Source organism: Panthera leo, chromosome D2, assembly GCF_018350215.1.
Source record: "Panthera leo isolate Ple1 chromosome D2, P.leo_Ple1_pat1.1, whole genome shotgun sequence".
Classification (NCBI taxonomy): Eukaryota; Metazoa; Chordata; class Mammalia; order Carnivora; family Felidae; genus Panthera; species Panthera leo.
Genome location: NC_056689.1, coordinates 78,323,084 through 78,345,928, shown reverse-complemented (window position 1 = coordinate 78,345,928; position 22,845 = coordinate 78,323,084). Strand labels below are relative to the sequence as shown.

Sequence of the window (22,845 nt, the reverse complement as noted above, 5' to 3'; positions counted from 1 at the left end):
CTATCTTTTGCGACCTTTTCCTCTCTTTCGTCACCCATCCAACCCCCAGTTGTTTATAGATCAAAGGGTCAACATCCGCCCGGCACACCTCGACCGGGGCACGTGCACCCTGGCGCGCCCACTTCCAGAGGCGTACGCCGGGACGCACGGATCGCTCGCACCCAGGAGCCTGGGAGAGCGGGCAGGCAGGGCGAGGTGGTGGGCAGAGAGTGGGCGGGAAGCCTGGAGGAGGAGCCTGGCGGATTGCCTCCTCGGGGCCACGTGTCCGCGCCCTGGCAGGAATAGTCCCCCGAGCTTGCCCAGCTGCGCTCCGGATCCCAAGAGGGGATTTCTATGGAGCTCAGGGTTCTTGCACCCTGACTCCATCTTGGCGACCCAGTGGAGGCATCTTTTCCTAGCTGCTTTGCAGAGTCTGGTTTTAGATAGCTAAGGGGAGAGGCCCTCTGGATGGGTCACTGGGCCGCGGGGCGTGGAAAACCGAGAGAGGTGGGGCAAAATGGAGTCTCGGAGGCGGGCAGTTAAGTCTGCACCCCGCAGCGCCCCTCGAGGGAAGTTGAGGTGCCCCGCGCACACGCAAGGGCGCGTCGCGCCGGCTTGGGAAGCCCAACAACGCGAGGCCTCGCCAAAGCTCCCAAAGGCCAAAGGCTGCGCAGCCCTCGGACCCCGCTCCCATCGCCCAGGCCCTAGCTGGCCCAGCGTGCGCCCGCCCGCAGAAGAGAAAGCAAATCTCACCGACCTTGCCTTCTCTTTCTTTCTTCGGGCTCTACCCTCCAGACGCGCGGTCTGGGAGCGAGGAGAGGACAGCGCTCTGGGGTTCTCGCGGCGGGGCCTCTGGCTCTGGCGTGCCGGGAGCCTGCCAGGAGGACGTCCCGGCTCAGAATGAGCGCCCAGTGGCGGGTGGGGGGGCAGTTTATATCTGTCCTGCCATTGTTTGATGTACACACACCCGCTCTATTTACTACCAAATAAAAGAAATACATCTGTGTTGCCAACAGAAACAGCTCGCGCGCTGGCTGTGCCGTCTCCCAGGGCCCGGAGGCGATCGAGGGCGCTCAGAGTGGCAGAGCCCCACATTGTGGGGACCTCGGCTCCGAGTTGGGTCCCAGCCCATAGGAGTATGGGAGTCCGTGGTGGGGTGTTGGCAGGCTCCGATAGTTTGTCCCAGATGGGAGAGGAGGAATGCACGAGGCATTCCTGCTGGAAGGATTTCAGGCTTGCCTTACTTAGCAAGGGATTCTACCCAGCTTGCCTTACTTAGCCTGAGGCTGTAGAGAAAACCAGCTGCCCAGGGTCCCCTCAAACAAGGTGTGCCTGACTTTGTGTGTTAGCGATAGCTGTGATGATGAACACATATGTGGGTGGGTGTACCGCAAGCACCTGGGTATGGTGTTCATTAGGGTCTATCTAATGTGTTCGTGTGTGGGGCGAGTGTTTATATCACACAGGAGTGTCCCCTATGTGTGGTTTGCTGGTGTGTCTATTTGGGTGATGAAGAAAGACAGTGTTATTTGCACTGATTTGAGGACTGACAGGGAGTGCAGATAGGGAAGGGTCTGAAGTTAGGGTAGGTGGAGAGAAGGCTAGGTTCTGTGATTGGGGGGGGGGGGCATCGAATGGATAAAATCCGGAGTGTTGGTTCAGTGTCCTAGGGTAGGGGACAGGGGCTGCCCTGGCATCCTGCAATGGAATGTCCTGGAGGAATTGGGTAGATGCCCGGTGGCTCCTTCAGACACCTCCCCCCTCTGCTGAGGGGTTCCAGCAACTCCCGGCAATCCCTGCGGAGGCAGGGGTGGGGAGGGTCATTCTTTGTAGGGGAGATGACCCCAACAAGCTCTTGGGGTGTGACAGTCCCACCAAGAGCTTTCTTGGACTCTGGGGTCACTAAAGCCTCAGAAAGCCCTGCAGTAGAGCCGAGGACGCTTCCTGTGTAGAGCGATGCATGGTGCCCCCACACTTTGGCACAATTCTTTCTCTTGCATTGTGAGAAATACTACCACTCCGACTTGACAGGAGGGAGGTGGAAGTTTCCCGCCTGGGCCAGCTTCAGGCTCACACAGCGGCCAGTCCCTAGAGGTGGCCAGATGACCCTTCTCCCTTAGGGCAGGCCCGGTGGCTGGGGGGGGGGGGGGGGGGGCGGGAACACGTGGGTGCAGGGCAGCTGAGCTCCCCATAGGAGGGAGAGAGAGAGACGGGGAGAGCAGGACAAAGGATAAACGCTGCGTGTGGGGAACCAGTTATTTCTCGACTTTGTAAAGACTGGGTCAGTCAAGAACCGTTTTCTAGAATCCAAACACAAATAAAGAAGTATTTTCTTGGCATTTGATAGCATCGTGTTCTGGCTGTAAAAATCTAAGGATGTGTTTGCTATTGCAACATTATTTTTAATGAGCTGTTATTGGCCTGTCCCACAGTTAGTATTGCCAACAGTAAAAGGCATCACTGTGTTTTCAGGTAACACAAGGAACAACATATTTTGACCCTGAATTTCTGTTTATTTTTCATTTACGACACATGCCCTCGTTTTTATTCCAAACCACAGGGAAATAAAGGGAGATCTATCTTCACTGAGGTTCAGGCTAAAATTGCGCCATAAATACGCATGCCAGTTTATTTGGGGGCAGTTTCCCATCAATAGAAAACGACACCCAACATTTCAGCCATAGCAGACTCCACTGTGTGGATTGGGTTTGAAGAACCCAGCAAAGCGTTGGGAGAGGGAAGGCGAGCGCGTGCAGGCGCTCCCCAGCGGACGCGCCGGGCGGTGTGCTCTTCGGCATCTTGACCGTCTACAGGTTCTTCATCTCCCCCTTCTGGCTCCCCAGCTTCAGACTTGCCCTGCCTGGAGTCGGGCGTACGGACCCCACGCTCTAAGGCAGGCAGCCGCGCGGTCGGCGAGGAGCGCGCAGGCACCTGCTTCCGCCCGCAGACACGCGCTGCGCTAGGGCTCCCCGCGCGCCGCGCCTCCGCTGGCCGCCCACAGAGCGCGTGGGAACCGCCAGCGCTGCGCTTTCGGGCATGGGCCGGGGTGGGGGCAGAAGACCAGAGAGGCCGCCGCTGAGGTGGACAGAAAAGGGTCTGGCCGGGAGGAGACAAGGTCCTTTCAGTGGCCGCGGCCACAGTTGGGTGGTCTCTGTTCCCCGACGGGACCGCGCGCATACCCGAGCCGCCCCGAGAGCCGCAGCTCCTCAAGGCTGGCGGAGGCCTCCCTGTCCAGGAGCTGGCAGCCGCCTTCTCTAGGGCCCTCTCGCGATCCGGCCTCTCCCAGCTGGACTTCGCGACCCGCCTCAGGCCACAGCTAAATTCTAAGTCCACTCCCTTCTTTCCTCCCCCGCCCCCCCCCCCCCGCCCCTGGCTGCAACCGAGCCCACCGCGTTGCAGGCCCGCTGACGAATGCCTAGGAATGTCCTCCCCAGAATCTCGGGGCTTCTGAAGGGACCGTGGCCTGGGAACGGAACACGAGGCTGTAGCACAGCGTTCAGAAATTTATCAGCCATCTCGGAGCTCGCGGCGGTCGCTTCGCTCAATTTCTCAAACTAGATAAGCCTAGGTCCTCTCCCCGCGTTACCCTCTGAGCGCAGGGCTCTGCAGGCTTCGAAAAGCACTGGGGAGAGCGCAGCCCTGGTCGGGAACAAAGCCGCCTCTGTCTCTGCCGCCTCCTGGATTACGGGGATGTGCGTCCAGCTCGGACTCCGCGAGCGCAGAGGCAGCCAGAGAGCGAGGGAGAAAAGGCTTCCAGAGACACCTGCCCTGCGGAAAATCGTCCGAAGTTTACACACTCTAGCGACACGAAACGCTTCGCTTTTCTTTTCTTTTTAATTAATTCGATTTCACGACAACAGTAAATGTAACAATATTTTGTGGGCTTTTTTTCTCTTTTTCTTAAAAAGGGACTGAACCCGGGTAGTGGCGAGGGAGATGGGCGGGTAGGGCGGGGAGAACACCAAGCTATCGCAGAACAACAGGTGTAGCCGACAAAAAGAAAACAGATTGGGGGGCAGAGCCAGGAGCCCTGTGGAATTGAGGGTGAACTTTACAAGAAATCTGTACATATATCAAATAAGTTAAAATTCTCCTAAGTTGATTGTCCTTCACTTAAAGCGCTCCAGTATGCGTATCTCACTCCTTTGAGCATTGCTACCTATCTCTGTTTCTTTCCTCCCCTCCCTTTCCCCTTCTTAATTTTCTCCTAAACCAATGACCAAGATTACACAGTGAAAACGTCTGCTTCTCTCCCTGGAGAAAGAGGCAGGGCTCTCAGGAAATTTTGTACAATATTGCACAGCTCAAAAGTACAACAGTTACTGAAGAACAAAAAGGCAGGGGGAGAGGCTAAAAGACAGATTTTTTTTTTTAAAATATTGGATGGACTTTCTCGAAACAGGGCACAAAGCAATACTAGTAATAATAATAATTTACCAACAAATGAAATCCCCAAAATAAATGCTACTAATAAATAAGACCACTCACACCGGGCCAGATGTGGAGCTGTTTCGATCATCAGAAGTCTGCTTGAGGCCTGTCTTATCTTTTCCCTTTAAACATTTAGAGAATTGTTCAGTCAGGAAGCGGGACAGATAAAGAGGTCACCTGTGACACACCTCTGCCGGAAAAGTGGCCTGAGTCGGGGTTCCTCCCAGAGGCTGCTCAGATTCTGAAAATTAGGGAGGCTAACTGGAGGTGGAGAGGAAGAACCACACCCAGAAATCCAGGAATAAAAGTACCACAAGTTGAATTCTCTCTCTCTCTCTCTCTCTCTGGACTTCTGAAAATAGTTCTATATATAAAAAAAAAAAAAAAAGAATAAGCTAAGGGGGTTACGTTTCTGGGGCTTATTTCTCTTCTCTAAAAATAAAACCAAAAAACCACAGCGCAATGCAAATTTGGGGAGAAGTGCTGCACCGTTTACATCTTCCAGCCAGCCGAAATCTTCGACCCGGGAATGTTGTCTTTTTCCTGCTCTTTCTTAATATAACCAAAACCAAAAGTAAGGGGAGAAGCGCCTCAAATCCATTAGGGGTGAATTGCACGAAAATGCATTGCAAATACTTACAAAACGCTACCGATTGGGGGAGGGGAGGCCGGGGCCGCGCGCCCAAGCCCCGGTTCCCGAAGGCCGCTGGACGTCTCGGCGCCCTCGGCCCGGCCCAGTCTCCTCCGGGATCTGGGAAGGCGGCCGGGCGCTCCCTCCCCCTCCCCTGTCGGGCCTCAGACTGGCCTTAGCAGCGGCACGGACGAGACCACCGGGTGCGAGTAGTATACGGGGTGCGGGAAGGTGAGCAGCGGCTGGCTGACGGGCACCGGGGCCCCCGCGGCCGCGGCCGCCGCGCCGTCGGCCGCCGAGTTCTCGTGGTAGAGGATGGGCACCCGCACGATGCGCTGCGCCGCCGCGTGGCTCAGGTTGGCCGCCTCCAGCTCGGCCGCCAGCTGCCGCTTCCACTTGTTGCGGCGGTTCTGGAACCAGATCTTGACCTGCGTCTCGGTGAGGTGCAGCGACGCGGCCAGGCCGGCGCGCTCCGAGCTGCTCAGGTAGCGCTTCATGTCGAAGGTGGACTCGAGCTGGAAGACCTGGCTGCGCGAGAAGACCGTGCGCGTCTTCTTTTTGCGGCACGCGGGCTTCTTCTCGGGGCTGTCGGCGCCCTTCTTCCAGTCCTCCGCGCCCGGCGTCGCTGCCGCCGCCCCCACGCTCGCCCCGGCCGCTCCCGGAGCGGCCTCGCCTTCCTTCTTGCCTTCCTCCGAGTCGCTCTCCTCCAAAATGATCTCGTCCGGGCTCTTGGAGTCTAGCTCCTTGTGGTCGGGGTCGGCCTTGAGCAGTGGCTCCGGGGAGTCGCGATCGGTTCCCGAGGCGGGGGAGGAGTCTCGCAGGAGGGCCTTCTCCGAAGCTGGGGAGAGACAGACAGACGGACGCGCACACACGCACACCGAAACAGCCTTCAGAGAGGCCTGGCGCCTGGGGGCCGCAGGCTCGATCCGCGGTAGCCTCTGGGCCCCGGGCCTCGAGGCCTCTCCGTTCCCATGGGCCTCCTTCCCGGCTGGGCCAGGGCAGGGGCTCCGCGCCCTGGGATCCCCTTCCTCCCGAGGGCAGGCGACAGACCCGGACAGACCCGGTGGCGGCGCAGCCACTTCCTTTCTTTCCCTCAGCTCCCCCGCCGGGGGCCCACGGAGAGATTCTCCTCTGGCTTGGGCCCCACCGGCTCACTCCCTCCATCCAGGCCCTGTCCCCAGTCGCAGCCGGCTGAAGCCTCCGCGTTCAGACCCCAGGCCACTTGTCCCGGGAAGCGCCGCGCCCCCGGCTCCAATTCCACCTCTTTTCTCACCAAGTGGGATTGGATTCCCTGGCAGCGCAACAGAGCGCGCGGGCGGTAGGTGCGAGCCAGGGGCCGGAGGAAGTTGGCCGAACAGCGGGTTGGAGGGTGCAGGGGTCCCAGGGTTGCGGTGGGAGGCAGCGCGGGGCGGGGACGGTACTGGCGCACGGGGAGGACAACGAAAGTTCAAAGAGAGGTCGGTACCTTCAGGTCTCGAGAGGTGGCCGCCGGCGGGGGTCAGGGTGTAGGGGTACCACCAGGCCGGGGAGCGCTCCAGGTAGTGCGCGGGCAGGGCAAACCTCTGCGCCGGGATCTCAAAGCGGGGGAAAGCCAGGTCGCCCACCTGCGAGAGCGCGAAGCCCGCGGCGCCCTCCAGGGCCCCCTTGGCCGCAGCGGCGGCGGCGGCGGCCGCGGCGGCGGCGGCGGAGGCCGGCGCGAAGAGCGTCCGTGGGGGCGGCTGCGGCTTAGGGGGTGGCCGGTGGTGGTCTCCGTTGAGCAGGTTCTTGATGGAGAACGGGGACTCCTTGGGCGCGGGAGGTGGGGGCGGCGGCGGCGGGGGCTGCGCGCTAGCCGTGCCAGGGGCGTCCGGCCCGGGCTCCGGCATGGTCCCCTCTCCTCCGGGTCCCGGGGAGGGAGGGATCGGGACGGGCGGGCGGCCGGGCGAGCAGGCGGGCGGCCGGAAATCAGACCATAAACGGAACTCAACTACGGGGCGCAAAGTCGGGGGCCGCCCCAGGCGCAAATCCAGCGGCGGGAGGGCGGGGTGAGGACCCGGCCGGGGCGGGCTCGCATGTGGGAGGGGTGCTGAGGGGCGGGGAGCGGCCCAGCCGCGGCACAGAGGGAGCGAGGCGGCTCGGCGGCGGCTGCAGCTCCCGGGGAGGAGGCGGCGGGAGCAGTCCCCGGCTCGGGGCTGCGTCAATCCGGCGCCGGATGCTAATGATGAAATCAAAATGTCATCCAAGTTAAATGCGGGGAGTATACGGCGATTGGGCGCGTACAATGGCAAATGGGATTAGGCAGGCGAAGGCGCAGCCGAGCCCGGGCCCCGCAGCCGCCTCCACCGCCGCCCCCTCCTCGCCTTCGCTCGGATTTTGGCGCTTTGGCTTCGGGCTATAAGAGCCTGCCTGTTATTGGCTTTATATAGTCCAATTAGGCAGCAAATGAGGACAAGCCTATTAGCACAAAAGGATATTGGCTCCCGCTAAAGAGGCACTCGGAGCGCTCGGGCGAGCGCAGGAGGCGAGCGAGGGACGCAGAGCCGGCGGCGCCCCCCGGCCCGGAGCGCACTGACAGCCAAGGCGCCGGGAGCCCGAGCCTTCCTCTGCCCCCTGCAGTTCGGGGACCCGCTTCCAGCCGCCAGGCCTGCGGGAGGGGGAAGGGGCGGGCCCGGCCCGCCCGGGTCACCTCGGGGTTATCCGCGCTCGCAGCTGTGGATCCCCCCTCCCCCAGGGGATTGACAGGGTCCCGCCGCCCCCACGCAGCTGGAGAGCCACGCAGCCCCGACCTGGGAGGCAGGACACGACCTCCCGCCCTCGGCAAAGTCAGCACTTTCCTACCCTTTGGGGTCCGGCGGCCTCAGCATACTCCCCAAAGCCTGCTAAGGGCGCGGCCACGAAGAGGGTGATTTGGGTTCCCGTCTAATCGTTAGGGAAGGAATCAGGGTGTAAGTCCTTGGACTGCATCAGCGGGCTCAGGAATCAGCGTGGCCTTGGCCTTTGGCCCTGGGAAACCGAAGAGTGAGCCTTTCCTCTGGAGCAGGAGTGGGTGTGAGTGTCTGTGCATCTGCGGGTGCGCGCAAAACGGGCTGACACCCGCGCGTCACTTGGTGGGGCTACTGGGGCAGCAGCGTCGCGGCACCGACGGCTACGCTCCGAAGGGCGCTCCTCTTCTCTGGCCCGGGGCCCGGAAGACAGCACTTTCTCCCGGGAAGTCTCTCCCGCCGGCGCTGAACAGCGGCAATGCTAACCGAAGGCACAGCGGCGCACCTTGCTCAGCCCTGGCGGTGGCAGCGGCACCGCAGCGTGTCCCCCAGGGCCGCCGAGTCCCTAGAGAACCCTGCTGGGCCTCTGAGGGACAGCTGGGCGGAAGATCACTCTACTCCATCGGTTTAAAAAGCAACTCCCCAGGTTGCACAAGAAGCCCGTAAGACAGGCATTTAAGACTCTAGATTTAAGCATCAAATAAAGTAGAATATTGCTTGTGGGGTCCCTTCCCGAGAGACAGCTCTCTGGTCAGAGAAAGGCGGCGAAGTGGCCATCAGTCCCCTCCAACCATCCTGAGCTTTCATGCACCCAAGGTGTTTTCATGGCCCCTTCGCTTCCCCATTGCCTTATGGGCAGATGCATTGGCCAGATGCAACCGCTTTGGTTCCGCTGTTGAGAACTGGGTTTGTATTATTATTTTCTGATCCGGGGCTTCAGACCCCGCCCCCCCCCCAAATCTCGATGAAAGAAGCATTAAATGCGCCCCCCCCAAATCTCGATGGGCGCATTTAATGCTTCTTTCAGCAAACATTCGTCTACCGTAGCGAACCCAATTTTTGCTTTGGGAACCTGGAAGCATTGTAAATGGTACTTCCGTAAACAATCATTATTCTCATTATTATTACTCCCTTGAGTTGGTACAGAGCGTTAATGGAATGCAAAACGCCATACCGTCCAAAATCTGAGTTTGAAGGCAATCACCGCCCTGATTGCCCGCCAAGCAGGGTGGGTCTCACACTTGGGTTTTACAGATGGAACAGGGCTCCCGGAGAGACTGGGTCAAGGTCACCCAACTGGTGCCGGACACCCAGAAGTCCCTTTTTCCCCAGCTGCAGAAAAAGCTCGTTGCGCGCAGCGCCTACGCAGGTTGGGTGGGCTGGGCTGGGATCGGCCCGCCACGCGGCGGAGCCTGTGACAGAAAGGCCCCTGCGTGTCCTCGCGAGTGTCGTGGGAGCTCTCCTATCCAAAGCGAACGCGTGCAAAGTTGGCTAAAGTTCTGACTCGCGGAAGCCGCCTTTAAACTGAGACGAACAGAAAAGCTGCTCATCCCCCGGGGAAAAAAAAGAAGCGACCGGCAGACATCGCTGAGAAGTTCTGGCGGGGGGAAGGGGGAGAGTGGGCTCTTGGCTGATGGCAACTTGAAGACTAGACCCAGATGGGAAGGGGTCCAGGCTGGCAGGAGAAGAGTCTGGACAGCCGCCCCCGCACTCAGTGAGGCCGCTACCGGATCCTCACTCCCTCTAGTCCTCCCAAGTTCTCCCGGTGTCTCCCTCCCAGGGGGCGCGCAGGTGCGCGGGTGTGCGTGCGTGTGTGTGTGCGTGCGTGTGTGTGTGTGTGTGTGTGTGTGTGTGTGTTCACCCGGAAAGAGGAGTTTCTTGGGTATCAGCACCTTCGGCCCATACTCTGAATTTCAGGGATGCTGGGCTTGAATAGCCTGTTGCAGAGAGTAAATCTTTCTTTCCTTTCCGCTTCCAGAAAGCTCTTGGATGTGGGGCCGCTGGCGCGGACACAGCCCTTCACTCGCTCCCTGGCGAGGGGTGTGGCCTCTGCTTACTCGCGCGCAGGACTCCATTCAATGGCAGGCGAACAGCGCCCTCTATGGGACATCCTCTAGGCCAAACGGCAGGCTCGGCGGGAGAAACCTCAGTCCCTGCGAAAAGGAAAAGCGTTTAAAAGCCATCGCTGTCTAAACCTTCCGGGCCAAGGCTAGAGAACAAAAGCATCCCCCACCCCCGCGCCGGATTCCTGAAAAAGCAGAGAGTGTAATCGCCTGATCTTTACCCGGCCACCATAAGAAGTGGTCTCACCTTCATCCCACCCTCCTTCCCTCCTTTCCTGCCCCTGTTTTGGGGCCCATTTTCTGTTCCTGCTAGTAACTGATCGCTGAGGTGCCCATCCTGACTGCAGGCTAGATGTGACCCCCTGGGAGGGCCAGTGGTGTTCGGTAAGCGCTTGTGTTCCTATCTGAATGCCTGAGTGAATGAATGAATTCATAGTTCCCATTTCAGAGGATTTGTCCAGTTGATTATAGTTCTTCCAGGAGCCTGATCATATCCAATAGCATTTTTCAAAAAGTTTAGTGAGAACCTGAGGTCCTTTGATGACACGTTTTACAACATCTAAAGAGCCCCAGCAATAGGACTATTGGAGGGGTCTTTCCCGGACTGATCAAAGGTGGGTGAACGTTTAGAACAGGGTCTCTGCAGCCCAGTGGGACAAGGGCAGAAGGGGCCTGGAGAATGCTAGTGATTAGCACCCAACTTTCACAAAAAAGAATGAGGCCTGGCAAAGGAGTGTTTAGAATGGTGTTCTCACCTGCCTCCCCCCACTCCCACCACACATACAAAGCATAGCTATACATATGCACACTTAGAAGTCAGTTAAGTACTGAGCTCCCAAGGGAACATTTCCATATTCTTCAAAACTTCACCTGCTTTCTCCAAGGGTACTCCTTGGAACAGTTTCCTAGGATAGCCCACCTGCTTACCCATGGAGTGGGGTGGGACCGCTCAGGCCTTTCGCCAAGGCGGCCAAGCTCACAGGCACGGAGTCTCCCCACCGAACGGGCACGGATCCTGCTGACCGCATGAGCACTTAGCTCTTCTGGACTGGCAGGTCCTTGATTTGTAGGCAGAATGGATAATAGCTTGGAGTTATGATCCTGGGGAAACTGTGCCCCAGCCAGCATGTGCTTTGGCCCTCTTTACTGGAAAGTTCCCTTATCTGTTCCAACACTGCCAGGAATGCTACCAAAGACCCCTCCCTTTGGCTCCTGATTGTGACTCTGAGACGCATCCTGAGTCAAAATAGAATTTCCTTATAGTGGCCGAAGGTCTAGCCCTTTCCTGAGAGTTAAGGGTGATAATTACTGGAGGTAATGTCTGCTAGCAGTTTTGGGGTCCCCACTATATGCCAGGCACTATAATCTGGTGAGGAAGATGCTGTTATTATCCCTGTTTGACAGACGAGGAAACTGAGGCACAGGGGGTGTGACAAAGGGAAGGTAGTCTCAGAGCATTGTTACAAGGACCGTGCAGGCATTCAGGAAGTGCTACGTAAGCAGTGTCTCTTACTGTTCTTATTCTCTATTCAGTTTTTCGGATGAGCCCGGAACGGGCCAGAAATCCATTCTTACAGGGTTTCTCCAAGAAAGCTAGCAGTCTTACCAGGGAAAGATGCCCCAGGAATTGTTGCCTTGCCCCAAGGAGGTCTTACTCAGTATCAAGGAGCAAGCTAGCTCTCCCATCCCTGACACCTGTTCTCTTCCTGGTTCCCTCTTTGTCTTCTCAAAAAAGCCTTTCTTCCCAAAAAGAATCTCTCACCTGTTCTCACTGGGGGAAAACAAATGCTTTTTTTTTTTTTTTTTTTTTTTTTTTTTTTGCATTTTGCTTTACCATATCTTACCATTTTTAAGTGTCTGGATACCCTGTGGGCTCTGGCTAATAATTTACTATGACTTTTTTTTTTAAGTTTTTTAAAAATTTATTTATATTGAGAGAGAGGGAGAGAGAGAATCCCAAGCAGGCTCCACACCATCGGCACAGAGCCCCATTTGGGGCTCGAACTCACCAACCGTGAGATCGTGACCTGCATCGAAATCCAGAGTCAGACGCTTAACCAACTGAGCCACCCAGGTGCCCCAATTTGCTCTGACCTCTGATGAGACTCTGAACTTCTCTGTGTCCCAGCCTCTCCATATGAAATACAATGGGGGGTGCACCAAAACCACTCTGTTAGGCATGCAAGGCACCCGTCAAGTCTTGGAAGAAGATACTCTTTGTAGGGGCACCTGGGTGGCTCAGTCGCTTAAGCTTGTGACTCCGGCTCAGGTCATGATCTCGCAGTTGGTGAGTTTGAGCCCTGTGTCGGGCTCTGTGCTGACGGCTCACAGCCTGGAGCCTGCTTCAAAATCCGTGTCTCCCTCTCTCTCTGCCCCTTCCTTGCTCACACTCTGTCTCTCTCTCTCCAAAATAAATAAACATTAAAAATTTTTTTTTTAAAAAAGGAGCTACTCATGGTAGAAAAGGCTTCACAAGCTGTTAGACTTCACCCCTGGGTCTTCACTCCTGGGTCCGGCCCTTTGAGAACTGTTGTGCTCTCCACCCCTCTGCTCAGGGGTGGCTTCTATCCCTGAAGTGCATTAAGCCCCACTGTGGACACAGACACTCTTCTTTGCTTTCTCATACACTGCTGAGACAGGCTGGGATTTCCAAAGCAAGGCTTTCTAGATATCAAGAATATCACCATAATGTATCCAATAAATCTTGAGCACCTAATATGTGCCAGACTCTGTTCTGGACACTCGAGATGCCTCAGGGAAGGCATTGTATTGAGATGTCTCAGGGAAGGCTGACTATTACTCAGCAATCTTTATTACTACCTCTCAGAAAACAAAACAAAAATTCAAAGTCTTGGGAAAGTGGACACCTTGCTTTCCTCTTCCTCGTGCAACACAAAGTTCCCCGCCCTCCTTGGGAGGCTTACATTCTGGCGGAGGGAGCAAATAAATGATAAGGTACGTTAGAGGGTGTTAAGTATAATAGGTAAAACTTAAAGGGGGACAGAGCACTGAGGTTGGGGGGGTGTTATAACATCACATCAGGTGGTCAAGTGAGGCTGCATGAGAAGAAGGTGAGGTTTAAGCAAAGACTCTGAGCAGGTGCATTAGGCTGAGTGTTCCAGGCAGAAGGAAGTGCTTAAGGGCTCAAGGCAGAAGGGTGTCTGGTGTGTCGAAGGAGCTATAAGGAGGTGCGACCAAAGGGAACGTAGCAGGAGAGATGGGAAAGGTGGGAGTGCAGCACACGGGACTCTGGAGACCTTGATAGGAATTTGTCTTTATTCTGAGCAAAATGGAGGATCACGGCAGAGTTGTAAGTTTTACAAAATCAGCTTTTTTTGAGGATAGCTTTTTTTGAGGAACTGCACAAAAGAAATGCACACAGTCTGCACCCCAGTGTTTATAGCAGCACTATCAACAATAGCCAAAGTATGGCAAGAGCCCAAATGTCCATGGATGGATGAATGGATAAAGAAGATGTGGTATATATATACAATGGGGTATTACTCGGCCATCAAAAAGAATGAAATCTTGCCATTTGCAACTGGATGGAACCGGAGGGTATTATGCTAAGTGAAATTAGTCAATCAGAGAAAGACAAAAATCATAGGACTTCACTCATATGAGGACTGTAAGAGACAAAACAGATGAACATGAGGGAAGGGAAACAAAAATAATATAAAAACAGGGAGGGGGACAAAACAGAAGAGACTCTTAAATATGGAGAACAAACACAGGGTTACTGGAGGGGGTGTGGGAGGTGGGATGGGCTAAAGGGGTCAGGGGCACTGAGGAATCTACTCCTGAAATCATTGTTGCTCTATATGCTAACTAACTTGGATATAAATTTTAAAAAGAAATTAAAAAAAAAAAAGAAGTGTGCACATTCTGAGAGTATGGTTAGATGGGCTTTGACAAACGAATTCAGTCTGGTGGTATGCTATGGTCAGTGGAGGCTTCCTGGAGGAGGTGTTCAGCTAGAGTCTTGATGAGGACGTCATCAGGTAGAGCAGAGAGAAGGACAAAGAGACAGAGGAAAGAGCCGGGATGTGGCCGCAGAGGTTGGAAAAGGGCTTCGCATGGTGGGGAGGATGCACAGGAGGCTAGAGGAACAAGCTGAAACCTGGCCAGAGAAGCTGTTTCCCTTGCGTGGGCCCTTGACTTCCTGCATCAAAACCAACATGACTCCGCCAAACCCACCGAGTCACATGGTGGTGGTGGCGGTGGTGAGTCACGGGCTCAGGAATCTGCCATTTCTGTCACCTGGGATCGGCAGCCTTCCAGCCGTGTACTCGTCTGCTACGGCTGCTGGAACAAAGCGCAACAGAGTTGGGGGCTTAAAATAATGGAGATCTCTTCTTCCACAGTTCTGGAGGCTATACATCTGAAGTCAGGGGGTTGGCAGGACCATGCTGTGAGGTTCTAGAGAAGAATCTGTTCTAGGGAAGGATGCCTCTCTCCTGGTGTCTGCTGGCATCTCGAAGTCCTGGTCATTCCTTGGCCTGTGGCTTTATCACTCCCCTTTCTGCCTCTGTCCTTACATGGCCATTCTTCCCTCTATGTGTGTCCCCGGGTCTTTACAGGGCTTTCTTATTAGCACCCCAGTCATTGGATTGGGGCCTCCTCTAACCCAACATAATCTGGTGTAACCTGACTCATATCTTACATCTGCAAAGACCTTAGTTCCAAATGAGGTCACATTCACAAGTGCGCGGAATTAGGACCCTAACGTATCTTTTTGGGGGACACAGTTCAGCTCACAGCGCCCAGTGATCCCTCCTCCCCTTGAGTATGGGCTGGGCCTAGTAACTTGATTCTAACCAATAGAATAGAACAAAGGGGACGGATGTCACTTCCATGGTTAGGTGACAGAAGACTCGAACATCTGTCTTATTCACTGATTAACTCTTTCACCTTCTCAGCTTGCCTGCTTTCAGGAACTAAGGGCAGCCTCTTGAAGATGTAGGCAATGGGGAGCGATGGAAGGATCTTTCAATCAGAAGCAAGAGGGTGTGCTTGGGTTTAAGTTCTGGAAAGGTCACTTGAATGAGTTGAAGGATTTGTCAGAGGAGGGAGGAACAGAGAGCTGGGAAGGCCAAGGTCAAAGTACCAAGATCAAGAGCCCTCTTTCTGGTTGGCAGAAGGCTGCCTTCTCGCTGTGTCCTCACATGGAAGAGAGAGGTCTCGTGTCCATTATGAGGGCTCCATTCTAAGGGGCCCAAAGGCCCCCATCTCCAAATATAATCACACTGGGGACTGGGGCTTCAACATATGACTTTGGGGGTGGGGGAGAAGGACACTATTCAGTCCACAGTAATAAGGAAGCAAGGATCCAGGTAGGGTCAGAGTTGAGGTACCACAGAGCTCCTGGTGCACCCAGAGATCTCCAGATCACCCTGGCCAGGCCTCACATGTGCTGCACTTTAAAAAGCACGTTTTGGGGCACCTGGGTGGCTCAGTCGGTTGAATATCCGACTCTCGATTTCACCTCAGGTCATGATCCCAAGGTCATGGGCCTGCAAACCTTCATCAGGCTCTGAGCTGAGCATGGAGTCTGCTTAAGATTCTCTTCTCTCTCTCTCTCTCTCTCTCTCTCTCTCTCTCTCTCTCATCTCTCCCTCTGCCCCCCTCCCCACTCGTGCTCTCTCTGTAAAAATAAAAAAATAGAAAAACATAGAAAAGCACTTTCTCACCCAACCTTCCACATCTTCCTCATGACTCTGTGGCCAGGGGTCTTTATTACTGCCTCTCAGAAAACAAAACAAAAATTCGAAGTCTCGGGAAAAAGTGGACAACTTGCTTTCCTCTTCCTCGTGCAATTTGCTGAGCCTTTACCCTCCCTGGTCCCCTGGTGCAAATCTGTTCATTAGAAGTCAACACCGGGCCCTCAGCTGCTAAGAGTTACACCAGGTTGAACCAAAGGTCTTCACGCAGGGCTCAGAGTTTTCCCCTGAGGTCACAAAAGAAAGTTCTCTCTTCTTGTTTTGGTTATAACGGGCCTGACAGGAACTGGGAATCCGTTTGGGAAGTGGAGCGCTTTAGAATGTAGAGCCAGGCAGGCCTTGCCTCTGATCCCAACCTGGCTGTTTCCGGGCTGCATGGATTTTGGCGAGCCGTGTGCGGCCCCGACACGTTGGTCTCCTCATCTGGATGACGGCCACGACAGTGCCCGCTTCTTGGCCAGCTGTGAGGCTGACACGAGGTCACGAGTGAGGAGTGCTCTGCATGGCACCTGGCTCGGTAGATGGTGGCCGACGAAATGTTGGGAGTGTGGACAGAGGGCAGGAGGGAGGTGACAGGGGGTGCGAGTCCATGCAGGCTGCTAGAACAAACATACCGTAGACTGGGGGGAGCTTAGCAAATATTTCTCTCTCATGGTTCTGGAGGCCGGAAGTTTGAGATCACCGTGTCAGCATGGCCGGGGTCTAGCGAGACCTGGGTTACAGATGGCTGTCTCTCTGTTGTATCCTCACGTGGCAGAAAGGGAAATCTTCTCTCTCATGTTGTGCCTCTTCTGAGGGCACTCGTTCCAGTCATGAGGGCTCCTCCCTAATGACCTGGTCACCTCCCCGAGGCCCTGCCTCCAGAGGCCATCACCTTGGGGGTCAGGGCTTTGACAGATGGATTTGGGCGGGAAGGGACACAAATAGGAAGTCCTATTTGGGGGGACTAAGTCCTATTTGAGGGGTCAGTTTAAAAACATTAAAATAATTTTTTTTAATTTTAATTTTATTTTTTATTACTTTTTATTTCTTTTTAATTTTTTTTAACGTGTATTTATTTTTGAAACAGAGAGAGACAGAGCATGAACGGGGGAGGGTCAGAGAAAGAGGGAGACACAGAATCCGAAACAGGCTCCAAGATGTCAGCACAGAGCCCGACGCGGGGCTCGAACTCACAGACCGCGAGATCATGACCTGAGCCGAAGTCGGACGCCTAACCAACTGAGCCACCCAGGCACCCCCCCCCCAAAAAAAAATTTTTTTTAAAAAGAAGTTCTTGTGGTGAAGGGGAGAAGAGGACGGTGGTATGGAAACCAGGTCTTTAAAGGAGGCGGGATTTCAACAAGCAGGGGTGAGAGGGGGTAGAGGGCACTCCAGGGAGAGAGGACAGCACGTGCAGAGACCCAGGGACCTGCAGATAGAGGGTAGGGTGGACCCATCCGCAGGGCATGTGAGCAGGGCAGCCGTGGGAGTGAGGGTTAGCTGTAAAGGCAGATTGGGTCCGGGTATGAGAATCCTAACACTCAGCCAGGGGAGCTGGGATACTCTTGTGGCAGTGAGGAGCCAGAGAAGGTGTAGGAGCAAGAGCATGGCAGGATTAGAGCTGTGGTTCATACAGATAAACCTGTCATCAGAGTGAGGCTGGGTGGGAACAGAGTCTGGTGGCTGGGAGACCAGGCAGGAGTTGCACCTACAGTTCAGGAGAGAGATTACGAGGGTCCAAACAGGGAGATGGCCATGGGGATGGAAGGAAGGGCTTGATTTGAAGTTTTTCAAAAAGGCAGGGCCACAGAACCCAATAACTACTTACAAGTCAAAGTCGGGGAGAGGAAAGAGCTGAACGCGCTCAAGATTGCCGTGTCTGGCAGGACAGTCATAAATTACTGAATTTCCATGATTCTTTTTTTTAATTTTTTTTTTAACGTTTATTTATTTTTGGGACAGAGAGAGACAAAGCACAAACGGGGGAGGGGCAGAGAGAGAGGGAGACACAGAATCGGAAACAGGCTCCAGGCTCTGAGCCATCAGCCCAGGGCTCGAACTCACAGACCGCGAGATCGTGACCTGAGCTGAAGTCGGACGCTTAACCGACTGAGCCACCCAGGTGCCCCTGAATTTCCACGATTCTTAGACACTATCAATCTCAAAGTACACCAGCAGTTTAGTAACAAGATATTTAGGTAAAAGAAAAAGCATGAAATCACTACAATAAATATACACAGTAATTGTCGTCCATTATCTCAATTTCAGAAATATTAAATATAAAAGCACATCTACTTTAGAATCAAGGAAATCTCATCATTTGGGGAACATAGAAGAAAACCTGGTTCGAGGAGGGGGCGTATGAAATTGATGTTCAAAATAGCCTGTCTACAGGAGGGTCGCTCCTCCTACTCCGATGGTATCAAGCTGGGGCCACAGATTTACTTTGGCCTCATGATGATGCGTGTACTTGCCTGTCCCTTGACTTCAGGCGTGGCCATCTGACTTGCTTCGGGCATGTTGCAAGCAGGGGGTTGAAATGTACTTGTACAGTGAGTCTTGCCCTCTTAGGCCATAGAGTTGGAGAGAATTTCCCCGGGGGCCGCTGCCTCTCTTTTAGGCTGGGCCCCAGATTAAACAGACCAGAGCCGAGGCTCTGGTGAGGCACCAAGCCCGACTGCACACTCAGCTTGAAGTAAAGTTTCTCAGCCAAACGGAGGCTCCATCAGCCAGCTCACATAATGAAGAGCGGTTGATTGGGGTGCCTGGGTGGCTCAGTTGGTAAGCGTCAGTCTTCGGCTCAGGTCATGATCTCACTGTTCGCGAGTTCGAGCCCCGCGTCGGGCTCTGTGCTGACAGCTCAGAGCCCGGAGCCTGCTTCAGATTCTGTGTCTCCCTCTTTCTGCCCCTCCCCCCTCTCAAAAATCCCCATTAAAGTAAATAAAACAATTTTTAAACAGATTACTATTTCTTGAGTACTTTCTCCATGCCAGGTGCCAGCCTGTGCTCTGGGGAGTCAGGGATGAATAGGACAAAAGAGAGATCTGATCTCCCCGGGTTCACACTCTGGTGGGGGAGACAGACTAGTAAATGAAGTAAACAAGACTTGAGACTGAAAAAAATAAGCAGGATAACGATATGAATTTTCTTGACGGCCGACCGTAAAAATACTACCATAGAGCAATTTCTTGTTTGATAATGCTGGCGTATAGCCTCCCACATAATTTGACTTTAACTGCAGATTTAATTTCCAGATTGTCAAACCTAGAGATTAAGCCCAGAGATCAGGGTTCAACCCTTTCGCGGGAGTGACATTTTTCTCCGTCACCCTCTCATCAAAATGTCCTGGGTATCCATTCCAGGGCAGGCGCTGGCTAGGCACATGTTGGATGAATGTTATCGCGTTCAATTCTCTCCCACCTGCAAGATTACGCCTGAGGAAACAGAAGCTGGCCAACGTGCCCAGGACCCCAAAGCTGGGAGGGGTGGGACTGAGACACGAATTCCAAGCCCAGCATTTTACCCACAGAGCCCTGCTGCCTTCCCCTGTCCCCATGGCCTTCTACTCTCACTCCTGGCATGCGATGGATGTCAGGTTATTGAGACACCTCCTGGCCCAGAGATTGCCCCTTCCCTTCCCTTCCCTCCCCTCCCTGCATTCCCAGTAGCCAAGTTTGTGACACACGGCCACGCCCACTGACTGGAAGTATTTGGACACGTTTTTCTAGCCACATGCACGACCAAGTGAAGGAAGAAGGTCTGGAGAAAGAGAAGCAAGCAGTTGCCCGGCAGAGACGAGCTGGCCCTATCCCTGATGACTTTCTTGTCGCTGGTTGCACCCACTTCCTGAGGCCTGGCTGCATTTCTATCTTTAGGCTCCGTGTGTCCTTACACTAAATGTCCCTTTTCTGCTTAGGCTAGCTTGAGAACTTATTCTCACCTGTCAATTTGGAAAGAATTAGACTGATTCTTACTAAAGTGTGCATGACTAAAAAAAGTGTGTGTGTGTATGGGGGGGGGGGTGTCTTCGAGCTATGCAGGAGCCTCTTGAGGCAGGAGAAGCTTCGGGATTTGGCGGGGGGGAGGCATGCTTCTGCCTCCCCCGGTGAGACTGTGAGGTCTGCACAGAGGCAGTAGTGACACGGCCATGCCTGTGACCTGGACAAGCTCCCCTCTCTTCCTGGGGACGGTGGCGAGACGAAGCGCTGGGGTGAGCATCCAGGGCCCCTGCACTGCACCCACTGCTTCCATCGTCCTGTCTGGACCAGGCTCTGCTGGGTGGGCTGGGCTGTGCATGAGGATAGGGCGAAGGGGGGGGGGGGGTGCCCTGGAGCCGGACTGCCTGGGTTTGAGTCCTGTCCCTGCCACTTACCAGCTGGGGGAATACAAAGTGCTTAACTGCTCTGCACCCCAATTACCCATCTGTAAAATACGGATAATATGAGTATCTTCGTCCTAGAGCCGCTGAGAGGATCAGACGAGAGAACGTGTGGAAAGTGCCTCACGGAAGGTTCCTGGCACAGACTCCCTAAATGCCAGCCTGATAACAGGTGGGATCAGTGTTACTATTTTCTCTGCTTCACAGGTGATGGCTCTGAGGCCCAGAGAGGCAAGAGGCCTGCTAAGGTCACCCGGCTACATAGCGATTGCCCTAGATTGGGGTCCCCCAAAGTGGATCCTGAGGTAAGGGTTTGCTTGATTCTGGCAGTTGCCAAGGGGGACTGGGTAGGGATGGGGAGAGCTAGGCAGGAAAGACAAGGAGGCTGAGTCAGGTGCGACTTCAGGCCAGGTTCTGCAGTGGGTGGGCTCACTGTGATCTCCTGGGGGAGCCCTGATGAGTCAGGTATGCCCCCGAGTGCCTGTGTCAGAGCCAGAGATGCTGCACCTGTCATGTTCCCGCTTCCCGGAAGGCCACCCGCACAAAGTCCCAGGTGTTCACCCGCAGCAGCCTTATCATTGGGCGGAGTGGCTCCAGTAGCCCCAAGGCAGGCCTCCCGGTCACAGGTGCTTGCAGAGAGAAGCAGGGGCAGCTAAGGCCGTCTGGGGACCCAGCCGGGGCACCGGCACTGACCTCTTCCATGGTGGAATTAGGACCCCAGTCTCTGGCTTCCGGATCTAGGTTTCGTCTGCACCAGGCCCTTCCATCCCTCAAACAACCTAACCAGCAAGACGTGCGCACCAAGACAGACGCGATCCTTCCGCGTTTGCCCTTTGGGGGCTATCCGCTGGCTTGCCCCCATTTTCGCAGCAGTATTGAAGCAGTGGGGAACCACCCCCCTCGGAGGACAAAAGAAGGCCACCTCCTCGGTCCCGTGGAGGTGCCTTGTCTCGGCAAATTTGTGGCAACCATTTCAGTTTAAACATATGACAATTAAATCGTTAAGAGTTCCGATGCCGAATTAATTACCCAGTAGAAAAGGGATCAATTGTGTAAATATATCATTTATGTAATGAGTCCTGGCTGTGATTTAGATGTCCAGATTGTTTTTTTTCTTCCCACTTCTGTCCTGAAAACAAGTCTAGCCTCCGGGCCAGGGCCAAACAAACAGCCTCTATCAGGGCCCAATCCAGAGCATTAAGTGGCCCAAATAGACAGGTGGGGGCAGGTGATACAGGAGGCCGAGAAGGTGGGAAAATTGGAGCTATTTGCCAAAATGAGCCAAGTTCCTCCTATTATTCTCCATGTCTCTGCAGAAAATTACTCTTCAGAAACAGGGAGTGGAAGTTAAACACTCCTTTCAACGGCCCTTCAGGTGCGTTTCACTTCACACCGCCTCCGTTCCCTCCGCCGGTCCCCACCTCCCGTCCAATTGTGGCAACCTTTGCTGAGAACAGGGGCCACTGCTGGGGGCTCCAAGAGGTGGCAGGGCACCCCCCCTACCCCCCCCCCCCCCCCCCCCCCGCCCCAAACATTGAACATTCTTGGGATCATCACAGCTGACCTTCTCTGCCTGCCCAGCCCAGGGGCCAGGGAGCAAATTCCCTCCTATGCTGCTTCCAGACAAGGCATTAGGCGGGCTCCCCCGGGTGAAGCAATCCCGCTTCAAATATTTTTAATCCGTTGAACACTCTTTACTGAGCCCTCATTTTGTGTTATTGTGTCCCTCCCTCCCTCTACTCCCCCCAGGCGGGGAGGATCCTCCCCCCAAACCCCATGCTCTCCCCTGCGCACAGCCCCACACCCGCCCCCAGGATGTCTGAGAGCCAAACCGCCCAGGGGCCATCAGTCTTCAGGGTCTGCATGGAGCCCAGCACCTAGGGGACCGGCACGCAGTTGCAAAATGTCAGCCAGCCTCAGGGGGCTTGGAGTGGAGAGAGGGCCTCCTCAGCCAAGTGCCCATCACCCCCTGCATCTCCCTTCTCTGAGCCTCCCTTCTCTGAGATCCAAGCCCATGCGTTCTGGCCTTTCTCTGGTTGTTTCCCTCCCTCTGCCTGGGGGCCTACCCTGCCCTGCAGTCATGAATCAGTGCAGCGGAAATGAGCTCGCTTGAGTTCCAACCCCAGCTCTGATCCAGGGAGGTGGGGGTAGAGGGGACCCCAGACAGGACTTGCAAGGCTTTTGCCTCCCTGAGACTCAGTTTCCCGATCTGAATGACAAGACCACAACTCTGTGATTATAAGATCCTCACCAGCTCAGCTCCTTCTGGGTGGGATGTTTTGAAGGAAGATACCCATCCTGCGGGGGGCACGGGGTAGGAAGCCCAGGTTTGATTTCAGAGGGGGAAACACAGAGCATAAATGGTCCAGGAAGCCTTGGCCTTGGGGAAAACGAGCTTGGAGGGGGCAATTATACATCAAATGCCATGTATTTGTCACGATTTCATTGCTTAATTGATGTTTTATTGCTCTCACTGACACGTGTGATCGAAATGAAATTGCATCTACAGGAGGGGAAGTGAAATTTATTTCTGCTTGTATCTTAATGGGGGGAATAAAGCGTCAATTAAACAATGAAGATGACATATATTTGATGTATGATCTGAAGAAGGAAAATTACTCACTAAAATGTTATTTTACAATTTACAGTAATGGAGCACCTGGCAATAAGGAGAAGCACAGTTCACACATTTTTCCATTATTTAAAAATACCAAAAAAAACACATCATTATTAAATAATACAAGAAAATTTCACTTTTAATAGCATAGTATAAGAATTGTACCAGCAGGTGCCCTGCTGAGTTTCCCAGCTAATGAGTAATAGGTCTGGGGCAGAGGAATGGGACAGGCAATCTTGAAATACGAGACGGTGGGGTGCCTGGGTGGCTCAGTCCATTGCGAATCCGCCTTCGGCTCAGGTC

The 22,845-nt window shown here is 54.5% G+C and overlaps 1 protein-coding gene across 1 annotated transcript; it reads right to left on the bottom strand.

Annotated features, from left to right (window-relative positions):
• Window positions 1-5,205: 5,205 nt before the first annotated feature.
• HMX3 (H6 family homeobox 3) lies at window positions 5,206-6,906 on the bottom strand. Its single transcript, XM_042909221.1, has 2 exons — window positions 6,507-6,906; window positions 5,206-5,879 (listed from the first exon to the last, which is right to left on the bottom strand). The coding sequence occupies exons 1-2, from the start codon at window positions 6,904-6,906 to the stop codon at window positions 5,206-5,208; spliced, it is 1,074 nt and encodes a 357-aa protein (XP_042765155.1).
• Window positions 6,907-22,845: the final 15,939 nt, after the last annotated feature.

Excerpts from the sequence above, each read along its gene's own strand:
- HMX3 (XM_042909221.1), bottom strand. The coding sequence starts at position 6,906 with ATGCCGGAGCCCGGGCCGGACGCCCCTGGCACGGCTAGCGCGCAGCCC. Across the intron at positions 5,880-6,506 it reads CCACCTCTCGAGACCTGAAG|CTTCGGAGAAGGCCCTCCTG; the intron begins GTACCGACCTCT and ends GTCTCTCCCCAG.